The sequence below is a fragment of the Cetorhinus maximus genome, chromosome 1 (genome assembly GCF_964194155.1).
Source record: "Cetorhinus maximus chromosome 1, sCetMax3.hap1.1, whole genome shotgun sequence".
Classification (NCBI taxonomy): Eukaryota; Metazoa; Chordata; class Chondrichthyes; order Lamniformes; family Cetorhinidae; genus Cetorhinus; species Cetorhinus maximus.
The window spans coordinates 140,649,040-140,674,792 of record NC_135879.1 but is presented as its reverse complement, the minus strand read 5'-3'; the positions used below and the strand labels follow the sequence as shown (position 1 = coordinate 140,674,792).

The 25,753-nt window shown below is 42.0% G+C and overlaps 1 protein-coding gene across 3 annotated transcripts in view; it reads right to left on the bottom strand.

The window, feature by feature from the left end:
* The window catches only part of LOC144683896 (ubiquitin-protein ligase E3A-like), a 53,002-nt gene that overhangs the window by 13,549 nt on the left and 13,700 nt on the right, over positions 1 to 25,753 (bottom strand). For all 3 annotated transcript variants that reach the window (XR_013577362.1, XM_078547454.1, XM_078547467.1), the window contains exons 6-7: positions 21,471 to 21,635; positions 15,067 to 15,222 (exon numbers count right to left, since the gene is read on the bottom strand). Coding sequence is in view for 2 of the 3 variants with exons in the window: in XM_078547454.1 (XP_078403580.1) it covers positions 15,067 to 15,222; positions 21,471 to 21,635 (321 nt within the window). In the remaining variant the exon portion in view is untranslated. The remainder of the gene's footprint in view (positions 1 to 15,066; positions 15,223 to 21,470; positions 21,636 to 25,753) is intronic.

Here is a 25,753-nt window from a genome sequence, read left to right as displayed (position 1 = left end):
GCCCCTTGATGCCCCTAATATCCAAAAAATTATCAATTTCATTCTTGAATATACTCAGTGAGTGACCCAGCCTCCACAGCCTTCTGTGGTAAAGAATTCCACAGGTTGAACATTCTCTGCGTGAAGAAATTTTTCCTCATCTCAGTCCTAAATGGCCTGCCATGTATCCTGAGACTGTGGCCCTTGGTTCTAGACTCCCCAACCAGAGGAAACATCCTCCCTGCATCCAGTCTGTCTAGCTTTGTTAGCATTTTATACGTTTCAATCAGATCCCCTCTCATTCTAAGCTCTAGTGAATACAGGCCCAGTCAAACCAATCTCTCCTCATACAACAGTCCAGCCATCCCCGGTATCAGCCTAGTGAACCTTCGCTGTACTCGCTCTATGGCAAATATATCCTTTCTTAGGTAGGGAGACCAAAACTGCATGCAATACCCCAGATGTGGTCTCACCAAGGCACTGTATGATTGCAGTAAGACATCCCTACTTCTGAACTCAAATCCTCTTGCAATGAAGGCCAAAATACCATTTGCCTTCCTAATCATTTGCTGCATCTGCCTATTCACATTCATTGACTGGTGTACAGGGACACACAGATCCCTTTGTACATCACTTCCCATATATCATCATTTAAATAATACTCTGCCTTTCTGTTTTTCACACCAAAGCGTATAACTTCACATTTATTCATGTTGTATTGCATCTGCCATGTGTTTGTCCACACATTGTCTAAATCGCCCTGAAGCCTCCTTCTCACAACCCCACACAGTTTTGTGTTGTCAGCAAACTTGGAGATATTGCATTTGGTTCCCTCATCCAAGTTATTTATATATATCATGAATAGCTGGGGTCCACGCACCGATCTTTGCAGTACACCACCAGTCACTTCCTGCCGCCCGGAAAAAGACCCATTTATTCCCACTCTGTTTCCGGTCTGTCAACCAATTCTCAATTCATGCCAGTATATTATCGCCAATCCCATGTGCTTTAGTTTTTCCCACTAGCCTCTTATGTGGGACCTTATCAAAAGCCTTCTTGAAATCCAAATACACCACATCCACTGGTTCCCCCTTATCTATTCTACTAGTTACATCCTCAAAAAAATTCCAGTAGATTAGTTAAGCATGGTTTCCCTTTCATAAACCCATGCTGATTTTGTCTAACCCCGTTAATGCTTTCCAAGTGTTCTGTTACCATGTCTTTTATAATAGACTCTAGCCTTTTCCCCACTACTGATGTTAGGCTAACTGGGTCTGTAATTCTGTTTTTCTTTCCCTCCTTTTTTAAATAGTGAGGTTACATTTATCACTCTCCAATCTCGAGGAACTGCTCCAGAGTCTATAGAATTTTGGAAGATGACCACCAATGCATCCAATATTTCCAGGGCCACTTCCTTTAGTGCTCTGGGATGTAGATTATCAGGCCCTGGGGATTTTTCAGCCTTTAATCCCATTAATTTCTCTAGCACCATGTTTTTTTTTTACTAATACTGATTTTCTTCAATTCCTCCCACTCACGAGACCCTTGGTTTCCTAACATTTCTGGGAAATTACTTGTGTCCCCTTTTGTGAAGTCAGAACCAAAATATGTGTTCAATTCTTCTGCCATTTCTTTGCTCCCCATTATAATTATAGTTTCTGACTGTAAGGGACGTGAGTTTGTCTTCACTAATCTTTTTCTCTTCACATATTTAGAGAAGTTTTTACAGTCAGTTTTTATGTTCCTTGCAAGTTAACTCTCATACACCATTTTCCCCTTCTTGGTCAATCTTTTTGTCCACTTTTGCTGAATTCTGAACTGCTCCCAATCCTCAGGCTTGCTGCTTTTTCTGGCAATTTTATGTCTCCTCTTTGGATCTAATACTATCCCTAATTTCTTTCGAAAGCCATGGTTGAGCCACTTCCTGTTTTATTTTTGCGCCAGGCAGGAATAAATAATTGTTGTAATTCATGCATACGTTCCTTAAATATTAGCTATTGCCGATCTACTGTCAACCCTTTTAGTAAGGTTCCTCAATCCATCATTGCAAACTCGCGCCTCATACCCTCGTAGTTCCCTTTATTTAGATTCAGGACTCTAGTTTCGGATTCAACTTTTTCAATCTCCATCCTAATGAACAATTCTATCATTTTATTGCTGCTCTTCCCCAAGGGACCCCGCGTAACTAGACTGTTAATTAAACTTTACTTATTGCAAAATACCCAGTCTAGGATAGCCTGCTCTCTAATTGGTTCCTCAACGAATTGGTCTAAAAAACCATCACGTACACACTCCAGGAATTCCTCCTCCACAGTATTATTGCTAGTTGGTTTGCCCAATCTATATGTAGATTAAAGTCACCCGTGATTACAACTGTACCCTCATTGCATGCATCTCTAATTTCCTGCTTAATGCCTTCCCTTACATCTCCATTACTGTTTGGGAGCCTACAGACAACCCCCACCAACGTTTTCTGCCCCTTGGTGTTTCTTATCTCCACCCAAACAGATTCCACATCATGATTTTCCGCCAATATCCTTGCTCACTATTGCATTGATTTTGTCCTTTACTAACAATGCTACCCCACCTCCTTTCCCTATTTGTCTGTCCTTCCTAAATACTGAAAACCCCTGGATGTTCAGTTCCCATCCTTGGTCACCCTGGAGCCATGTCTCCATAATTACAACTATATCATAACCATTTACATCTATTTGCACTGTTAATTCATCTACCTTATTGCGAATGCTCCGCGCATTAAGATACAATGCCTTTAGACTTGTCTTTTTAACCTTTTTAATCATCTTAGCTTTATTTTGCACTATGACCCCATTTGCTTTTCACTCTTGTTTTTTCTGACTTTTGCTTCTTACTTATCTGTCTTTCATTTCTATCCTTGTTTCCCCCTCCTTTGCCTCCCTGCTCAGGTTCCCATCCCCCTGACATTCTAGTTTAAAGCCTCCTGACCGCACTAGCAAACACCCCCTCCCCCACCGAGGACATTGGTCCCAATCCTGCCCAGATGCAACCTGTCCTGTTGGTACTGGTCCCACCTTCCTCAGAGCCAGTCCCAATGTCCCAGGAAACTGAATCCCTCCCCCCTATGCCATTTCTGCAGACACATATTCTAAGTCCAGCAAAGGATTTAGCTTCATACCCTTATGCCCTCATCTCAATGAATATCGGGCTCGGCATGATGCTGAACTCTTCTTCCACCGTCTTCGTCTCCGTGCTCACTTCTTTGGGCAGGAGTCCTCTCCCCGTTCAACGGATCCTTTTACCCACCTCCAATATTCTCCCTCCACCTGGACCCCTCCCTCTGGATTCTTACCTTCTCTTGATCTTTTCATTGAGAACTGTCGGCGTGACATTAGCCGTATCAATTTCTCTGCTCCTCTCACCCATTCTAATCTGTCTCTCTCTGAACTTACTGCACTCCGTTCTCCCAGGTCCAACCCCAACATTGTCATCAAACCCGCTGACAAGGGTGGTACTGTTGTTGTCTGGCGCATTGACCTCTACCTCGTGGAGGCTGAGCGTCAATTCGCAGACACTTCCTCCTACCTCTCCCTGGACCATGACCCCACCACAGAACATCAAGCCATTGTTTCCAGGACTGTCACTGACCTCATCTCCTCTGCAGATCTTCCTCCCACAGCTTCCAACTTGATAGTCACCCAACCTCGGACGCCCCGCTTCTACCTCCTACCCAAAATCCACAAACAGAACTGTCCTGGCAGACCGATCGTGTCAGCCTGTTCCTGCCCCACGGAACTCATTTCTCGTTATCTTGACTCCCTTCTCTCTCCCCTTGTCCAGTCCCTTCCCACCTACATCCGTGATTCCTCTGACACCTTACGTCACATCAACAATTTCCAGTTCCCTGGCCCCAACCGCTTCCTCTTCACCATGGATGTCCAATCCCTCTACACCTCCATCCCCCACCAGGATGGTCTGAGGGCCCTTAACTTCTTCCTTGAACAGAGGCCCCAACAATCCCCATCCACCACTACTCTCCTCCGTCTGGCTGAACTTGTTCTCACACTGAACAATTTCTCCTTTAACTCCTCTCACTTCCTCCAAATAAAAGGTGTGGCTATGGGTACCCGCATGGGTCCCAGCTATGCCTGTCTCTTTATGGGGTATGTGGAACATTCCTTGTTCCAGTCCTACTCCGGCCCCCTCCCACAACTCTTTCTCCGGTACATCGATGATTACTTCGGTGCTGCTTCATGTTCTCGTCAGGACCTGGAAAAATTTATTAATTTTGCTTCCAATTTCCACCCCTCCATTATTTTCACATGGTCCATCTCTGACACTTCTCTTCCCTTCCTTGACCTCTCTGTCTCAATTTCTGATGATAGACTGTCCACCAATATCCATTACAAGCCTACCGACTCCCACAGCTATCTCGACTACAGCTCCTCACACCCCGCTTCCTGTAAGGACTCCATCCCATTCTCTCAGTTCCTTCGCCTCTGTCGCATCTGTTCTGATGACGCTACCTTCAAAAACAGTTCCTCTGACATGTCCTCCTTCTTCCTTAACCGAGGTTTTCCACCCACGGTCGTTGACAGGGTCCTCAACTGTGTCCGGCCCATATCCCGCGCATCCGCCCTCACGCCTTTTCCTCCTTCCCAGAAACATGATAGGGTCACCCTTGTCCTCACTTATCACCCCACCAGCCTCCGCATTCAAAGGATCATCCTCCGCCATTTCCGCCAACTCCAGCATGATGCCACCACCAAACACATCTTCCCTTCACCCCCCCGGCGGCATTCCGTAGGGATCGTTACCTCCGGGACACCCTGGTCCACTCCTCCATCACCCCCTACTCCTCAACCCCCACCTATGGCACCTCCCCATGCCCACGCAGAAGATGCAACACCTGCCCCTTCACTTCCTCTCTCCTCACTGTCCAAGGGCCCAAACATTCCTTTCAAGTGAAGCAGCATTTCACTTGCATTTCCCCTAACTTAGTCTACTGCATTCGTTGCTCCCAATGCGGTCTCCTCTACATTGGAGAGACCAAACGCAAACTGGGCGACCGCTTTGCAGAACACCTGCGGTCTGTCGGCAAGAAAGACCTAAACCTCCCTGTCGCTTGCCATTTTAACACTCCACCCTGTTCTCTTGCCAACATGTCTGTCCTTGGCTTGCTGCATTGTTCCAGTGAAGCCCAACGCAAACTGGAGGAACAGCACCTCATCTTCCGACTAGGCACTTTACAGCCTTCCGGGCTGAATATTGAATTCAACAACTTTAGATCTTAAACTCCCCCTCCCCCCATCCCCACCCCGTTTCTCCCCCCTCCCTTTTTTTTCAATAATTTATATAGATTCTTCTTTTCCCACCTATTTCCATTATTTATAATTCTAAAACTAAAACTTTGTTAGTCTTTCCACCCCACCTCACCCCCACTAGAGCTGTACCTTGAGTATCCTGCCTTCCATTCTTAATTAGCACTTTTCTTAGATATCACCACCTTCAACACCTCTTTGATCCTTTTGTCTGTGACATCTTTTGATTATCTGCTCCTATCACAGCTTGCTTATCCCCACAATCACCCCACCCTCAACTTCTCTCTCCCCCCGCCCCCCCACCTTAGACCAACTTATACTTCACCTTTCTCCTAACTATACTCAGTTCTGCCGAAGGGTCATGAGGACTCGAAACGTTAACTGATTTCTTCTCCACCGATGCTGCCAGACTTGCTGAGTTTTTCCAGGTAATTCTGTTTTTGTTCATCTGATATATCCTGTCATTTCTACTCTCGCTAGCATGTGGCACTGGCAGTAATCTTGAGATTACTACCTTTGAGGTCCTACTTTTTAATTTATGTCCTAATTCCTTATATTCAGCTTGAAGGGCCTCGTTTCTTTTTTGACCTATGTCGTTGATACCAATATGTACCATGACCACTGGCTGTTCACCCACCCCCTTCAGAATGCCCTGTAGCCTCTCCAAGACATCCTTGACCCTGGGAGCAGGGGGGGAAACATACCATCCTGGAGTCTCTTTTGCGGCCACAGAAATGCCAGCCTGTCCCCCTTACTATTGAATCCCTAATCACTATAGCCCTACCACTCTTCTTCCTCCCCACTTGTGCAGCAGAGCCATCCATGGTGCCATGGACTTGGCTCCTGCTGCTTTCTCCCCGAGAAGTTGTCTCCCCCAACAGTATCCAAAACGGTATGTCTGTTAGAGAAGGGGACGACCACAGAGGGGTCCTGTGCTACCTGCCTTCCTCTCCTCTGCCTGGTGGTCACCCATCCCCTTTCTGCCTGTTCAGTCTTTATCTGCAGTGTGACCACGTCACTGTCCACGATAATCTCAGCATTGCGGATGCTCCACAGTGAATCCACCTACAACTCCAGCTCCGAAATGCAGTTAGCCAGTAGCTGTAGCTGGACACACTTCCTGCACACATGATCGCCAGGGACACTGGAAGTGTCCATGACTTCCCACATAGCGCAGGAGGAGCATATCATGGGTGCAAGCTCTGCTGCCATGACTTCCCTTTAGATTAAGCTCGTTAGTTATTCCCTTTAAAGAATACTAATTATGCTAGGGGCCTTATTCCACTCCAAACACTCCTACTACAGTTCAAAGTCCTCAGAGTTTGTTTAAAGTAATGGAATGCAGCAATTTAATTAGTAGAAAAAGTAGAAGTAGAAGGACTCACCTGACCCTACTTACCAATCGGCTGCCTCCCCTGCATCGTGTCACTTTTTGAACCGTGACGTCCTCGTGCCACTTTCAGCCCAGAGTCACCTCGGAACTCTCGCTCTGTCCTCGCGCCACTTTCAGCCCCAAGTCCAGCTCCCGTTCTTTTTAAATCTCCGTTCTGACTCTCAGCTCCCGCTCTTTTTAAATCTCCGCTTTAAGTCAAGGTGATCTTCCTACCACCTAACACCACTTCAATTTTTTAGCCCATGGATCAAGGGGTGATTGCAACCTTCAAAGCCTATTACCTATAATGGGGGAACTTTTGGATAGGCCATGAGAGAAGGCAATGATGCTCCTACTCTAAACAATTTTGGAAGAATCATAACATCATTGAGGCTATTGATAACATCTCTGTGGCATTGAATGAGGTTACCTCACCCAATGTGAATGGTGTGTGGAGGAAATTGTGACCAGGATTTACCAGAGCTAAAGTCTACATGGAGCCTATTGAGAAAATCTAAGAGACGAATGTAGAAATGGGTAGGAAAATTGCCTCTTATGCAGAGATATTGTCTAGCAAGGACCTGAACAAAATGGGACAAAGGGATGCAGGGCATGGACGATGAGCAAGAAGAACCAGCCAAGACATTTCGCTCAAAATCGTTGGTGATGCCTTGAAAAAGCTTGAAGAGGCAGTGATCATCTTTAATGAAGAAGGCCCTGACTGAGAGCATAGCTCAAGAATGAACAGAAGTATTAACAGTGCAGTCAGCTACTACGGAGAGCTTTGCAGAAAAAATAAAAAAGCAAAAGTGCTGGAAAAAATCTTTTAAAGATCCCATTGCAAAGAATGTTGCAAAGAGTTCTACTAATAGTCTTCAAAAAGCCCCTTCTAATAGTCCTCCCAAAAAGCCCCCCAAACTTCCAATAAAACCTACCTCCACCACCACTCATCCATTCCTCTAAGTGAGTCAAGCCTTCATAGCATGGTGAGTGCTTTCTCATGTTAGAATAAATTTATTGATGTTTGCTATGTTTTCTTAACTTTATAATGTTAATGTATATTTGTAAGGAAATGTATAATCCAAAAGCCTTCCCTGAGGAACATAACCCCCATTTATAACATTGCATCTATATTTCTTGTAACATCGTGTTTTCTAGGAACCAATGTAAAGAACTTTTTTTATTTTTCTTGGACTGTGGCTTTAAAATTGGACTGTGGCTTTAAAAACTACAATGGCTGCAGTTGAAAGACGTGTTCACTGGAACAGGGTGAGGAATATCTATAATGTTGCTATCCTGGAACATAGCGCGCATAAGAGAGCAGGATGGTGCTGGAAAGGAGTTCTGGATTAGGGGGAACTGCCTGACGACAGCATTTTAATTGGCTTCTGACCAGGTGACCAGGGTGGTGTGTGGTAACAGTGCGGGCAGAACAGCTCCTAGGCTGCAAAGAGGGAAGACCTGAAACCTCTCTCCCCTGTGTTTGTAAGATTCCAGCAATTTTGCCATAATAGCTAGCCAGCTATCCCTCACATCTCAGTAACCTTTCTCTGGAATCCCCTGTCAGGAGGAAAAGGGGAAAAATCACCAGTAGAGAAATTGAAAATCAAGTTTTTCAACCTGTAAACCACAGACAGAGTGCCGGGAGGCCACCTCGTGTCATCAACAACAAACTGCAAGGAATTTGGAAGACATCAATCAAAATCAACCCATCTAACTCTGTACTCCGAACTGGTGCGATTGAACTGTTTTACCTCACCCTTAAAATCCATGTTTTGTGTGCCGTGTGCGTGTAGGGGTTTAAGAAGGGGTAGAGTTTAAGTTAGAAGTTAGCAGTTCATATTTCTTTCTTTTACCACTAGTTAAAGAAAATTTGTTCAATAAACAGTTATTTTCTTAATAAGTTTACAAACCTGGTGCTCATATTCTGTTAACCTAAGTTAAACAGTTAGGTAGAGTTGGGGCAATCTGGTGGTTTGGTCAAACTTTTCACATCTGTCGTGGCTTGGGGGACAGTGGGGATTGATATTACAGTGCACTATCCCCAGTGAGTCATGACACCAATAACAACATTAAGCGAGGTCTTCCCGTATTCATACCTGGCTGGGAGCTGTCCAATTGTCTTTAGTTTAATTTTAGTTACTTCTCTGTGGTTAGCTAAGTGTGCTTAACAGGGAATCAAGCAGTTGGGAAGAATGATGCATGAGAATACATTTTTCTATTAAATATAGCTAGGTTAGAATAAAATTAGTCTATAATTAAAAAAAATAGACTTAACCTATGAAGTTTCTTCATAAATTACAGACAGTCTTTGAAGGCTCCAAATAAAACTGATTGAAAAGAGGCAGACATTTAAACTGTTGTGAAACAATAACTGGAGTTTTGTTTAAACAAGTATCAGTTAATTCAAAAATGTTCAAAAATTCAGACACATAGCTTAACAAATCACAAAGCATGCTTATATTTGAAATGAGTCACTTGCTTCTCCCTCAAGTAAACTTCTAAGAGGTCAGATGCAGGGAAATTTAGAAATCAAAAGGGAAAAGTCAAAGCGCTAGAGCAGTGTAACAACTCTGGTAAAGACAAGCAGAGGGGGACAGGAAGGGACATAGATCTTAATGGTTTAGTACATTAGTGATTAAGGTCCATGCAAAGAATAGAGCTAAAAAAGTCAAATTAAAGGCTCTTTTGCGGAATGCACAAAGCAGTTGTAATAAGACTAACTTGCAGCATAAATAGAGATACATGAGGTTGATCTAATTGCCTCCACAGAGACATAGTTAAAAGGTGACCGAGTTGGGAAATAAATATTTCAGGGTATACAAGATTTTGAGAAGACAGGCAGAAAGGAAAAGGAGAAGCTGTGTTAGTAAGGGGAGGCGATGGTGGAGTGGTATTGTCGCTAGACTAGTAATCCAGAGACCCAGGGTAATCCTCCAGGGATCCGGGTTCGAATCCTGCCACGGCATGGTGGAATTTGAATTCAATAAAAAAAAACTGGAATTAAAAGTTGAATGATGGAACCATTGCCAATTGCTGTAAAAACCCATCTGGCTCACAAATACAGGGACCTTTAGAGAAGGAAATCTGTCGTCCTCACCTGGTCTTAATGCGACCAGACCCACAGCAATGTGGTTGATTCTTAAATGGTCTAGCAAGCCACTCAGTTTGTATCAAAGTCGCAAAAAAGGAATGAAATTGGATGGACCATCTGGCATCGACCTCGGCACCGAAAATGACAACAATGTTGACCCTGCAAAGTCCTCCTTGCTAACATCTGGGGACTAGTGCCAAAACTGGGAGAGCAGACTAGTCAAGCAACAGCCTGTCATCCTCATAGAATCATAATCTTACAGGTAATGTCCCAGACACCACCATCACCATCCCTGGCAGAGGTGGCGGCATAGCAGTATACTGTCGGGAGGGAGTCGATTCCGGACCCCATGAAGTCTCATGGCATCAGGTCAAACATGGGCAAGGACACCTCCTGCTGATTACCACGTACCGCCCTGCCTGAGATGAAGAATCAGTACTCCTTCATGTTGAACACCACTTGGAGGAAGCACTGAGGGTGGCAAGGGCGCAGAATGAACTCTGGGTGGGGGACTTCACTGTCCATCATCAAGAGTGGCTTGGTAGCGCCACTATTGACCAAGCTGGTCAAGTCCTAAAGGACATAGCTGCTAGACTGGGTCTGCAGCAGGTGGTGAGGCAACCAGCAAGAGGGAAAAACATACTTGGCCTCATCCTCACTAACCTGCCTGCCGCAGGTGCATTTGTCCATGACAGTATTGGTAGGAGTGGCCACTGCACAGTCTTTATGGAGACAAAGCCCCGCCTTCACATTGAGGATACCCTCCATCGTGTTGTGTGGCACTACCACCATGCTAAATGGGAAAGATTTCGAACAGATCGAGCAACTCAAGACTGAGGCGCTGTAGGACATCAGCATCAGCAGAACTGTACTCGAAAGCAATCTATAATCTCATGGCCTGGCATATCCCTCACTCTACCATTACCATTAAGCCAGGGGATCAACCCTGGTTCAATGAAAAATGCAGGAGGGCATGCCAGGATCAGCACCAGGCGTACCTAAAAATGAGGCGTCAACCTGGTGAAACTACAACACAGGACCTACTTGCATGCCAAACAGCATAAGCAGCAAGTGATAGACAGAGCTAAGAGATCCCACAACCAACGGATCAGATCTAAGCTCTGCAGTCCTGCCACATCCAGCCGTAAATGGTGGTGGACAATTAAACAATTCACTGGAGGAGGCGGCTCCACAAATATCCCCATCCTCAATGATGGAGGAGCCTAGTATATCAGTGCAAAAGATAAGGCTGAAGCATTTACTTCAGCCAGAAGTTCTGAGTGGATGATCCATCTTGGCCTCCTCCAGAGGTCCCCAGCATCACAGATGCCGGTCTTCAACCAATTCAATTCGCTCCATGTGATATCAAGAAACGGCTGAAGGCATTGGATAATGCAAAGGCTATGCACCCTGACAATATTCCGGCATTAGTACTGAAGACTTGTACTCCAGAACTTGCCACACCCCTTGCCAAGCTGCTCCAGTACAGCTACAACACTGGCATCTACCCATCTATGTGGAAAATTACCAGATACGTCCCGTACACAAAAGGCAGGATAAGTCCAACCCGGCCAACTGTCACCCCCATCAGTCTACTCTCGATCATCAGTAATAGAAGGCGTCATCAACAGTGCTATCAAGCAGCACCTGCTTAGCAATAACCTGCTCGCTGACACCCAGTTTGGATTCCGCCAGGGCCACTCAGCTCCTGACCTCATTACAGCCTTGGTTCAAACACTGACAAAAGAGCTGAACTCCCAAGGTGAGGTGAGAGTGACTGTCCTTGACATCAAGGCAGCATTTGACTAAGTGTGGCATCAAGGAGCTCTAGCAAAACTAAAGTCATTGGGAATCAGGGGGAAAACTCTCCGCTGGTTGGAGTCAAACCTAGCACAAAGGGAGATGGATGTGGTTGCTGGAGGTCAGTCATCTCAGCTCAAGGACATCACTGTAGGGGTTCCTCAGGGTAGTGTCTGTGGCTCAATCTTCTTCAGCTGCTTCATCAACGACCTTCTTTCCATCATAAGGTCAGAAGTTGGGATATTCGCTTATGATTGCACAATGTTCAGCACCATTCGTGACTTCTCAGATACTGAAGCAGTCCATGTCCAAATGCAGCAAGGCCTGGGCATTATCAAGTCTTGGGCTGACAAGTGGTAAGTAATATTTGCGCCACACAAATGCCAGGCAATGATCATCTCCAACAAGAGAGAATCCAACCATCGCCCCTTGATGTTCAATGGCATTACCATCACTGAATCTCCCACTATCAATATCCTGGGGATTACCATTGACCAGAAACTGAACTGGACTAGCCATATAAATACTGTGGCTACGAGAGCAGGTCAGAGGCTAGGAGTCCTGCGGCGAGTAACTCACCTCCTGGCTCCCCAAAGCCTGTCCACCATCTACAAGGCACAGGTCAGGAGTGTGATGGAATGCTCCCCACTTGCTTGGGCGAGTGCAGCTCCAACAACACTCAAAGAACTTGACACCGTCCAGGACAAAGCAGACTGCTTGACTGGCACCATATCCACAAAATTCACCCCCTCCACCACCAACACACAATAGCAGCAGTAGGTACATCTACAAGATGCACTGCAGGAATTTACCAAGGCTTCGAAGACAGCACCCTCTAAACCCACGACCACCACCATCTAGAAGGACAAGGGCAGCAGGCACCATGGGAACAGCACTACCTGGAAGTTCCCCTCCATCCTGACTTGGAAATATATTGCCGTTCTTTCACTGTCGCAGGGTCAAAATGCTGGAAGTCCCTTCCTAACAGCACAGTGGGTGTACCTACACCACATGGGTTGCAGAGGTTCAAGAAGGCAGCTCAGCTCGCCACCACCTTCTCATGGGCAACTAGGGATGGGCAATAAATGCTGGCCCAGCCAGCAAAACCCACATCCCGTGAATGAATAATTTTTAAAAATACTAAAGGATGACAAGGACAATAGTAAGAAAGGACCTTGGCTCAGAAGATCACAAAGTAGAATCAGTATGGGTGGAGATTAGGAATAACTAGATTCAGAAAATGCTGTTCGGAGTAGTTTATAGGTCTCCTAAAGATACTTATACTGTTGGACAGAGCATTCAGCAAGAAATAATTGGAGCTTGTAACAACTGCAATTTCAATACTCGTGGGGGGACTTACAATTTTCATATAGATTGGACAAATCAAATTGGCAAAGCTAGTCTGGAAGACAAGTTTGTAAAATGCTTTCATGAGTTTCCTAGAAAAATACAATGTGGAACCAACTAGTGATAAAGCTATTTTAGATCTAATATTCTGTAATGAGGCAGGTTTAATTAATAGTCTCATGGTAAAAAGATCCTCTGAGACAAAATGATCATAATATAATTCAATCCCATAAAAGTTTGAAAGTGGCATAATCCGGTCCCAAACAGGAATCTTAAACAATGAGTAGAGAGCTGGCCAAGGTTGATTGGGTGAATAGACTGAAAGGTAGAACAGTGGGAAACATTTAAAGAAATGATTCAAAATTTTCAGTAACAGTACATTCCATTAAAAATTAAAAACTCATCAGATTAAGATCCACCTTTTGCTTACTAGGGAAGGATATCAGATTAAAAGAGGAGTTTATAACATTGTGAAGAACAATAGTAAACCAGAAGATTGGGATAGTTTTAGAAACCAGCAAAGGGTGACCAAAAGATTGATATAAAGGGGAAAAAAAAGGAGAGTAAACAAGCCAGGAATATGAAAGCAGATAGCAAGAGCTTTTAAAAGTACATAAGAAAGAGAGTAGCTAAAGTAAACGGTGATCCTTTAAAGGCTGAGCCAGGTGAAATTATCACAGGGAATAAGGAAATAGTAAAGAGGTCAAACAAATATTTTGTGTCTGTCTTCACAGTAGAAGGCACAAATTACAAACCAGAAATAGAAGGGAAACCTTCAGAATACAGAACTTAAAATAATTAAGGTCCAGAGAAAAAATATTAGAGAAAGTTAAGTGACTAGAAGCCAACAAATCCCAAGGACCTGATGGCCCATATCCTAAGGTTCTAAAAGAGGGAGCTGTAGATATATTGGACAGGCCAGTCATGATTTTCCAAAATTCCCTAGATTCTAGAATGGTTCCAGTAGACTCGAAGTTAGCTAATGTAACACTGTTATTCAGAAAGGAGGAAGAGCGAAAACATAAGCTAGAGGCTAGTTCCCTTGACATTAATCATCTGGAAAATGCAAGCATCTATTATTAAGGAAGTCCTAACAATGTACTTAGAATATCATAGACTGATCAGACAAAGCCAACATAGTTTGCCGAAAGGGAAGTCATGTTTGACAAATTTATTAGAGTTTTTTGAGGATGCAGCAAATAGGGCAGATAAAGGGAGGAGCCAGCAGATGTAGTATAATTGATTTCCTAAAGGCATTTGATAAGATGCCACACAAAAGACGCAAGGGCTCTTGGAGTTGAGGATAATATGAGAGCATGGATGGAGGATTGGTTAACGAACAGGAAGCAGAGAGTATGGATAAATGGAGCATTTTGAAATTGGCAGGCAATTTGGACAGAGTTTAGAAGAATGAGAGGTGATCGCATTGAAACACACAAGATTTGGCCGAGGCTTGACAGGGTAGATACTGAGGACTGGCTTCCCCTTAATGGGGAACCTAAAACATGGTGGCAAAGTCTCTGGACAAGAGGTAGATCATTTAGTATTGAGATGAGTAGAAATTTCTTCACTCAGAGTGAATCTTTGAAATTTTCTACCCAAGAGGTTTGTGGATGCTCCATCATTAAGTATTCTCAAAGCTGAGATAGACACAAAACCTATCAGGAAATCAAGGGATACAGGGGGTTTGGCAGGGAAGTGGAGTTGAGGTCGATCAGCCATTATCAAATCGAATGGCAGAACATGCCCGAGGGGCCATATGGTCTACTCCTGCTTTTACTTCTTATGTTATGTTCAAGCATTCTCATCATATGTTATATAACTGATCCCCCCTCCCCAACAACCAATTTGGGTGTCAAAAATTTAATGCTACTAGATATATTCAGCCAAGATGAGAACTTCTTTGCATCTTACCTAAGGGCAAATATAGAAATGGGTCTGGGCTTAAGCTGCTCAAAGTGGAATAAGTTTAATTTTTAGACTGTCATTTAGTCTTTCCTGTTAAAATTCTTGGGAGGATCAGGATTGGGAATCCATTATCTTGGAGTCTTACTAAGATTATAGTACATTTGTACCACACCATCATTATCAACAGATGAGAACAGCAAAATAAAATATCCTCCCATTGGTGTCTAATACTTTTGGAGAATCTGGATCTGGAACTAAGCGATACTCACCCTACTGCCACAGATTAGCTGTTCAATTTCTTCTGGTCTGAAAAGGTATTTTAAGGGAGACTCATTTGTGACCATTTGGAAACCTCGATTGAATGCTCGGAATTGCTTTTCTACTGATTGGTTCAAAATGTAGTTGGTATAGAGTTGAACAAATTCCTGCACCAAAAAAGACAATGTTAGAAGCCTAAATTAGACATTTAATTTAAATATTTAAAATAGAATACCACACTACTCGCCATGACAAAATCAATTGTAATATTGAAGTAAAACAATGTTTCTGTAAAATGCAAATAATTCCTATGTCATGGCCTGACACATTTCTAGGTTTGCTGGGAGAAAGAAACCTCTGCAATAATCATGCTCAAATTAGGTGATAATTATGCTTACTAACAAGCAGTGCTTCCTGTAAGCTGGTAGCAACCCAAAAGGACACCAACATTTGTTCAACAGTTCTCCTATTGAATCTGGAGAATGCGGCAGAGGTATTGTTGATAGAATTTCTCTAGTGCGTTTACGTGTCACTGCACAGTCCAGGGCTCACTGCACTACAGGAGTGTGGCCCTGTACACTCGGACTTTATTGGCTTGCAGAGGTCTTTGTTGCCAAACACTCGCTGCTATAGTTTGGAAAAGGCTGAGCTGGTGCAGCTGATATGGTATTGGATCTCGCCGTCAAAGGTGACCTTTTGAGAGAGAGAGGTGGCTGCCAACATTTAGGAAGTGCTCAATGTATTCCAGAGTCTCTCCTTCAACTTATATGGGAGATAGACATGACAGGCCAATGGTTTCCTTCTGTGCTTCTTTGTCATTTTATGTTTCTAAAATCTAATATGATAGCTCTGAGGGAGTCCTGCATTGATGCAGATGCCTTATTTTGGAGAAGACTCTTCAAATACATATAAAAGATTCAGTGAAGTACAACAGGGAATTGCCCCAGTGTGCTGGCCTGCATTCACTCCTCAACCAATATAACAAACAAAATCTTGCTACAATCTCACTGTTGCTTGTGGCACCCTGTATACAAAACTGACTGTTGTGGTTGCTTACATAAGTTTACCTACACTACAAAAAATAATTCACTGAGAGATTTTAGGAGGAGCTTTTGGGTCAATGTTTTCTTATTATATCCAAGTGATGCTGCTGCAGATTTTTGGAGCAAACAATTTGTTTTGTTAACTTAAATGTTCTGAATAAAATAGTAATGCTAGTGCATCTGATTTTGTCTTTGATGGCTCTGGGACAAAAAATTAACTCATTCCACACTAGGTTTTATTGTTGTTTCACTGTCAATGGTGTTATGAATATCTAGTTCATGATTCATGTTAATATTTTAGAGGTCACTTTTAGTTCTGGGAAGATTAAAGTTCTAAGGGTAAGGTAATTGAAATGCTGGGCCTTAGAGGTTGCCAAAACATCTCAAGAAATGGCAGGTCAAAAGGTCACTCATGTTTAATAGAGTCAGAATAGAAGAGATGGGGCTATAAAGCAGCAGGTGAGCTCACTTAGCTGGAGGAATTCTAAGTGAGAGATAATTAACTTAAAGGTTAGTTTCAGGGCAGCCTGGACAGGCTACATTGTCATGGGGATGGATGGAGCTTAGGAAAGCTCCAATTCAAGGTTTCAATTTATCTGGGTGTTTGCTGGGGAGGTTTTTAGTTGCAGTTTGGACCTCATGTACTTTGCAGCTCAGAGAAGTTAGCCAAAATAAATAAAAATTAGACAGACCTGCACTGTAGACAGAATAAAACACTAACTTCATCATTGACCACATGGAAGGCAGGTGAGGTTTAATCTTAGTTAGAATTTTGTGAGAAACAGAAGATAGAAGATTGCCTAGTTTGAAGCTAATGGGAGAATCTACAGGAGGGCTCAGTGTCTCACTGCAAAAAAAAAAGTAATCAGATTAATTTGGAAGTATTGGAAAAGTGACCAGAATAAGGGACTGAGGCCTCCGCAGTTGAGAGAGTAAATTAAAGTTTTGTCTCTAAGAATGGCTGGAGCTGAGAAAAACTCTCCAGATTGTGGCATAATGTGTGTTCCCTATGTAAGTAAATAACTTTAAGATTGATGCGTCTTATAAGAGAATGTTTGCAGGAAGTGGGAAGTAAACCTGAGTGCATAACATATACTCATAAATCATATTAAGTTAATAGTGCTTATTTTGCTTAAGTATTTTATATACAATAACGTTTGCTTTGTTAAACAAAATGAAACTTTGTGGCGTATTTCTATTAGTTAAACAAGGTATTTGGATTTCTTTTTAAATGTTAACAGCCCTTAACTGGACCATATCAGTTAATAGGTTGATGCACTATCGGTTTTGGCATAAAAATCGACCTCTGAAGCCTCAAAAAATCTCTCCAAAAACAGGGATTGACATATAAGAGTGAAATTTCATCAGCATCCCGTGCAAAAAGTGAACGCGTCTTAAAGCCCCTTGCATCTTTGCAACACACCCCATATCATCGGCCTGACCCTTTACACCGTTATAAGGTACTGGTGAAACATGTACTTGTGTGATGATAATTTGAGACTGACTATTAATGCAAGTGTAGCATGGCATGGTTGAAAAGGAGGAGCAACTTATATGTCCAGTATATGCAAAAACATGATTTTTGGGCCAGAAAAATGTCTGGTCTTATATTCCCAGTCAACTTATATGTCACATTTTATGATAATTATTAGGGCATTTTGAACTTGGTATGCAAGATGATTTAGACGTGAGCTAAATCTAGCATCTTATAAATCCTAAGACTTGTGTGATAGAAATCCTGCCCAGTTGCTATGTTTTCATTCCTCTTATGACGTATACAAAGACTGATGCGACAGCTGCAATCTATATTGAAAATTGGACTGATATATTCCTTACATGATTGAGGTGATTTAACATCTACCAAAATATCTTTCACACTTCCAAGCCCCAAACATACTGCCCTATATGTTCTTTCCCCTCCCTATATATTGAAATTGAAACAAAATCATATGGCCTTCCACTGTAACTCAATTTCCTCAACACTTATTTCCTTTATCCTATAATTTAAATGCTCATTAGCCACAAATTTGATGTGATATTACATTCATTTCATGTATCTTCATTTATTTAGTCTTCTCTTGTCAACCTTACAGGTGTCTGCAAAACAGATCTTGGTCCTTCACAATGGCTTCCCAAATGAAAAGCAGGGTTGAGCTTAAGAAAGCAATTAGGGGAGCAAAGAGGGGATATGAGAAAGTTCTGGCTGGTAAAAGTAGGGAAAATCGCAAGATATTCTATAAGTGTATCAAGGGGAAGAGGATAACCAGGGAAAGAGTAGGGCCCATTAGGGACCAAGAGGGCAATCTATGGGTGGAGCCAGAGGACATCAGTATATTGTTGGACGAATACTTCACATCCGTCTTCACCCAAGAGAATGAGGATGAAGGTATCGAACTCGGGGAGAGAGACTGCGAGGTTCTTGAGCAAATTGAGATAGGGAGTGACAAGGTATTGGAGATGTTGGCAGGATTAAAAGTGGACAAATCTCCAGGTCCGGATGATTTGTCTCCCAGACTGCTGAGGGAGGCAAGGGAGGAGATCGCAGGGGCTCTGACCCAAATTTTTAATTCCTCTCTGGCCACGGGGGAGGTGCCAGAGGACTGCAGAACAACTAAAGTGGTTCCGCTATTTAAGAAGGGTTATAGAGATAAGCCAGGGAACTACAGGCCAGTGAGTCTTATGTCAGTTGTAGAGAAACTATTGGAGAAAATTCTGAAGGAGAGAATCTATCTCCACTTCGAGAGGGAAGGTTTGATCAGGGATAGTCAGCATGGCTTTGTCAGAGGGAGGTCATGCCTAACAAATTTGATTGAATTTTTTGAAGAGGTGACCAGGTGTGTAGATGAGGGTAGTGCAGTTGATGTAGTTTATATGGATTTCAGCAAAGCATTTGACAAGGTCCCACATGGGAGACTTATAAAGGCGGCAAATGCACGTGGGATACAGGGTAATTTGATTAGGTGGATTCAAAATTGGTTTAGTTGTAGGAAACAGAGTGTGATGACAGAAGGATGCTTTAGTGACTGGAAGCCAGTGTCCAGCGGCGTACCACAGGGATCTGTGCTCGGTCCCCTATTATTTGTCATTTATTTTAACAATATAGATGACTATGTGTGGGGGGGAGGATTAGTAAGTTTGCGGATGACACAAACATTGGCCAGGTGGTTAACAGTGAGATTGAGTGTCTTGGGCTGCAGGAAGATATAGACGGGATGGTCAAATGGGCAGATAAGTGGCAGATGGAATTTAACCCTGAAAAGTGTGAGGTGATACACTTTGGAAGGAGTAATTTGACAAGGAAGTATTCAATGAACAGCATAACATTAGGACGTTCTAAGGAACAAAGGGACCTTGGCGTGTGTGTCCATAGATCTCTGAAGGTGGAGGGGCATGTTAGTGGGGTGAGTTGCCTTTATCAATCGAGGCATAGATTACAAAAGTAGGGAGGTCAGGTTGGAGTTGTATAGAACCTGGGTGAGGCCACAGCTGGAGTACTGTGTGCAGTTCTGGTCGCCACATTATAGGAAGGATGTGATTGCACTGGAGGGGGTGCAGAGGAGATTCACCAGGATGTTGCCTGGGATGAAACATTTAAGTTATGAAGAGAGGTTGGATAGATTTGGGCTGTTTTCGTTGGAGTAGAGAAGACTGAGGGGCGACCTGGTCGAGGTGCACAAGATTATGAGGGGCATGGACAGGGTGGATAGAGAGCAGCTGTTCCCCTTAGTTAGAGGGTCAGTCATGAGGGGACATTAGTTCAAGGTGAGGGGCAGGAGGTTTAGGGGGGATGAGAGGAAAATCTTTTTTACCCAGAGGGTGGTGACAGTCTGGAATGCACTGCCTGGGAGGATGGTGAAGGCGGGTTGCCTCACATCCTTTAAAAAGTACCTGGATGAGCACTTGGCACGTCATAACGTTCAAGGCTATGGGCCAAGTGCTGGTAAATGGGGTTAGGAGGTAGGTCAGGTGTTTCTCACTTGTTGGTGCAGACTCAATGGGCCGAAGGGCCTCTTCTGCACTGTGAGATTCTGAGATAAATGGAGTTTTTACCTGTGCTTTTATACTTCTTTGCAGTTTGTAATATAAGTCCTCATTTTGAACTAGCGTTTTCAAAAATAAGAGCAACATGGTCAGAATACATTTAAAGGTACATCAATTACAATATTCATTCGAAGGAAAGGAAAACAAACTTCTCTGATTTGACTCCTCACATGCTGTTCCATACCAATGAATAAGTGCAGACTACAAACAGATAAAGGCCTAAGTTTTGCATTGAGAATGTCAGTGAAGCTATCAGCACTCATCACTTTGGAGTAAAACGGACAGCAACTTCCAGATTATGTACGTGCAGTTAAAAGCCGAAGTTGTGGTCCAAGTTACCTTGTTCCTCTATTTGTTGCGCTACCACAGTAATTCACCAATAGATTCAGCATTGAAATTAATGAAAGTTTGTGCAGTTGATATACTTACTCAGTAGTTACCCACTACATATGCCAGAAAAAGTCAGGATCATTCAGGAGGAGTGAACTTTCAATGGGTCAAGCAACCGCATTGGCCCTGCAAATTAAATTTTGTACCCGTGGAGTCCTATTCCTTCAGAATTTAATTAGTGCTGGAGTTTTTTTTTTTACTTTGTCTTTCAGGCCAGTAAGCTAATATATATCAATTCTATTAACATTTTTAATTCAACGAAATCTTTTGCAAAAAGTTACAATGTTAAAGCTCTGAATTTACAACAACATAAGTTAAAAAAATTTCCTGCATACTCAATAACTGATCTCTATTCAGAATCTAACAATTTTACTCTAGGAATATAATTACTTGGCAGGTATTTCACCATGGTGGGTGGCATCACATTTAATGATCATTATTAACAAAATATAATTAACATAATCCAATCTTTCTTTCCTAATCTTTATTTCACTTTTGTACAAGATTAAAAGCTATTTACCTTTCCTAGTTTAGACTATTTGTGTCTCAGCGATTAACTACATTAAGTAAAAGATGGAAGTCAAATTATTCAAAACAAAAAGTGGATTTCGCTCGACAAAAATTGGCATATAATTTCTTGCTCCTCTGTGAATCCCTGCACTTTTCCACTCAACACAGTTCCAGAACTCTACTAATACCTCTCAACAGGCTGGGAGGTAACGTGCAAGAACATCCTGGGATCAATTACTCATTAACAGTCTTTGTCACCACTTCCTGACAGCAGATGATATTTTTTTTAAAGTTATGCAAAGCACTAGAATTGAACAACTTCTCATCATTCCAAGTTATACTGTTGGAACACAGCATTTCATCAGTTTAATTCTGCCCATTTTAAATGATCGTAGGCCTATATGCTAAGTGTAGGCAAAGCCAAAACTAACCTTTTTATTTTGGTTTGTTACTGGAATCTCATCACTGTTTTCTTTCAGATTGTGGACAATTGGCACCCCAAACAGATCACTGTATGATACTTGAAAGGTGATCATCATATCTTCCTCTAAATTCCCTTCATATTCCAGAACGTCTTTCAAACTTCGATATAGTATCTGCAAAATATTGGTTCCAAGTAGTCAATATGTACAGTGTTTCAAAGATTTACCCTTAAATGCAGCACTAAGAGTGTTGACTAACTTCATCCAGAGTCCCATAAATGGTAACGATTGATGGTAAATTGTTTCATTGCAACACCACTTCTGAAATTTAATTCAGTTCTCTATTGAATAGGTGTTCATTTTTCTATTTCTAAGAAAGATCATATGTATGTTTAATCTCCAATTTGAAAGGTTAATTACATCTAGGTTAACCTATAAAGGCTCTTTCACTTTGCAATGAGAGGTATTCCAAAACAAACATTATATAGTATTACATTGCAAAGGATTTACTGCACAGGAACAGGTCTTTTGGCCCAACCAGTCCAAGTCAGCATTTATGCTCCACTCGAGACTCGTCCCATCTTCCCCACTTAACTCTATCAGCATATCCCTCTATACTATTTCCCACTCATGTACTTATTTAGCCTCCCTTGAAATGCATCTCTATTATTCACCTCATCCACTCCCTATGACATAGTGAGATTCACATTCTCACCATTCTTTTGGTAAAGAGATTTCTGAATTCTCCATTTGATTTTTTTGGTGTGTATATATATTGATGGCCTCTAGTTTTGCTCTTCCCCACAAGTGGAAATATTCTCTGTGCCTACTCTATCAAATCTTTTATCATTTTAAAGATCTCCATTATATCACCCTCAAACTTTTCTCTTTTTAAAGGAAAAGAGATCTAGCCTGTTCATCGTCTCCAGCCGATAGGTATATCCTTTCAATTCTGTATCATTATATAATTTTTTTGCACCCTCCATATCTTTTTTATAATATGTGACCAGAATTGTACACAGTGCCCCGGGTGTGGTCTAAACCTTTCAGTGCAAGTTTTCTCTCCACAAACTTCTGAAGTTGCAGACATCAGGGGCAGACTAGACTGCTGAGATTGGTTGCCAAATATGCCTGGGAAGGGCATAGTCAAACCTGATTCTGTCCTCAGCTGCAATTTCAGCAGGAAATATAGGATTGTGATCAGGCAGAGGTGCCCTCGCCAATTTCCCCTTCCTAACTCAGAACCATTTAAGCAATCTGCAGTGCCTCAGTCTGAATCGAAGACCTTCATGATCTGCATGGTTCAGCTGTTCCCCGAGCCACTGGAAAAAATCAGTGGTATTCTCAAATGAGTGGCATTGTTCAGTAGTTCAAACTCTACACTTAATAACATTTCACAAGAAAACTGGACTGGTTGTAGGACCCTTTTAATAATAAAGCAACTTCTTGGTAGCTTACAAATACATTAAACATATGGACATTAAGAAACAGAAGCAGGAGTAGGCAATTAGACCCTTTGAACATGCTCCACCATTTAACAAGACCACAGCTGATTGTCTTCCTCAACTCCACCTTCCACACTACCTGCATATCCATTGATGCTTAGTATCAAAAAATCTATTGATCACTATCTTACGTATGACTTGAGTACGAACAGCCTCATGGGTAAAGAATTCTAAAGAGTCAAACCCTTTGAATGAATAAATTTCTCATCTCAATCCTAAATCACTGATTCCTTATTCTGACACTGCAACCTTTAGTTCTAAACTTCAGATGGAGGAAACAGATCTTAGCATTTACTCTGTCAATCCTCTGAAGAGCTTTAAACGTTTCAATGAGATCATCTTACTGTATGAAACTCTACAGAATATGGGTTTAGCCAAATTTAGTGCCTCCTGATACCACAATGCCCTCAATCCCAGGAATCAATCCAGCGAACCTTCATTGTGCTTCCTCCAAAGGCAAGCATATGAGCTTGTTACAAAAGCAAAATACTGGAAATCTGGAACAAAAGCAGAAAATGTGGAAAAACTCAGCAAGTCAGGCAACATCTATGGAAAGAGAAACAAAGTTAACATTTCAGGTTGATCTCTGATTAAAAAGTCATCAATCTGAAATGTTAACTCTTACTGACCTGTTGAATTTTTCCAGCAGTTTCTGTTTTTACTATATGAGCTTGTTGTCTATGATGTATCCCTTCTAATCTCCAGCCTCTTCGTGCCCAACCTTCTCCCTCCAAACTGGATTTTCCTACTGTGTTGAGACAGTAGCATAATGGGTATGTTACTGGAATGGTAAGCCGAATTGGAAGATACGAGTTCAAATCCTAGCAATTAATTAAAATAAAATCTGGAATAAAAAGCTAGTCTCAGTAATGGTAACTATGAAACTATAGGGGTGTCTTAAAAATCTTTGTTACACTAATGTCCTTTACAGAAGGAAAGCAGCTATCCTTATCTGGTCTGGCCTATATATGACTGCAGGCCCACAGCAATGTGACCGATGTTTGAATGCACTCATGTCAACGCATAAAAAGAATTGACTGGAGATGGCCATAATTTTTCACTTATAATTTAGCTATACAGAACCTAAATTTTATAATCCGAATTCTGTATAAACTGAATAACATAAATACGATTAGCACTGGGCTTAAAATTACAACACCAGAGCCAGTTGACAAAGGACTAACTTGTGGACAAAATCAAGTTTCCTACATGTATTTACATTTAAACATAACGCTTTATAAACTAAAGTTATAAGAAGAATCTAGTATCCAATTAGCATATTGAAGTTAGAATCATTAACTATCATTTCACAGTCAGATATTTTTCAAAATGCATTAACGAGTATTTAAATAAATTAGTTGACATCTGAGCCTTGGAAATCAGTCTGCTCATCCTCCATACTTCAATGGTCGATCATCTATTACATTACTTCTTGCTATGACATTTATTGCCCACCCCTAGTTGTCCTTAGAAGATGGTGGTGAGCTTTCTTTTTCAACTGAATGTTTTACTTGACCACTTCAGAGGGCATTTAAGAGTTAACCATATTGATGTGGGGTTGGGAGTCATGTAGAGGGCAGACCCGATAAAGATGGCAAGTTTTATTGCCTAAAAGGACATTGGTTTATAATCAGGTTTTACAACAATCAGACAAGTTTTCATTGCCATGTTTTACTGGCACCAGTATTCACCTCCAGATTTTTAAAACAGAATTCAAATTCCTTTGATCTTATAAATGATATGCGCCTTATTCCAAACCATCTTTCTAGATTTAGCTGCTATCCCCTCAATTTTAACCACTGTACCTGCAAATTTTCGAAAGAGAAGAATTGATAACAGTTCCTTGTCCTTCTCCACTTGATCTTCCCTTCCAAAGGTTCCATGTCTGATGATTCCCCTCCTCCAACAAAAGAGAACTAGTGAACCCTTACAAGGTGGAGTAATCCAGTTCAATAATGAAAAGGGAGTGAGAGATTAAGTGGGTAGGAAAGAGAGATAGCATGGAGCAGGCAGGAGATTTTATCCTCTATCAAAATTGCAAACCAAAGTGAAAAGAGGGTCTTATTAATTGCAATGTGCAGCTTGTCTCTTTCAAAAATTCCTGATATATTTGTGAAGAGAAGTAACATTAGCAATTTCATTTTTTTTAAACTTGTAAATCCACATTAGAACATTGATTTAAAATGCAGAAGGAAAATCCTGACAGTAAGTCTGACAGAACCTGCAGTTTCTCAAAGCCCTGTAACAGAGCAGCTCTCAGCAGAGTCTAAAGTCACAGTCCTCAGTAGTTGCAAGAGTGCCAGATTCAGAGCAGCAAACATAGGCTAAGGACTGATGCTGTTGAAGCAATTCTAAATGAGGGTAAGGATACTGAATTCAATGTGTTGGGAAGCAGGGAGCCACTAGATCAGTGATGATAAGTGGGTGTTGATGTATGACAAAATGTAAATGGCCAAGTTTTAAATGAGTTGCAATTTGAATAAGGTGGCGGTATGGAGGCCAGCAAGCAGAAGTTGTGTGTAGAGGCAACAAGAGAGTAATTAACAGTTTCAGCAGTAGTGGAATGATGCAAGGGTGACAGTGATGCTTCTAAAGTAGAATTAAGTTTTGTCGGTGATGAAAAGGAATGTGGATTTGAAGTTCAGCTCACTGTTGAATAGGACATCTAGGATATACATCATTTGTCCAGTGTCAGGCAGGGGCAAGTTTGGAAGGATTTTATTAGTTGCTGAATAAGATGGCTTTGGTTTTTCCAAAGTTCAATAGAAAATTTTAAAATTAATAATG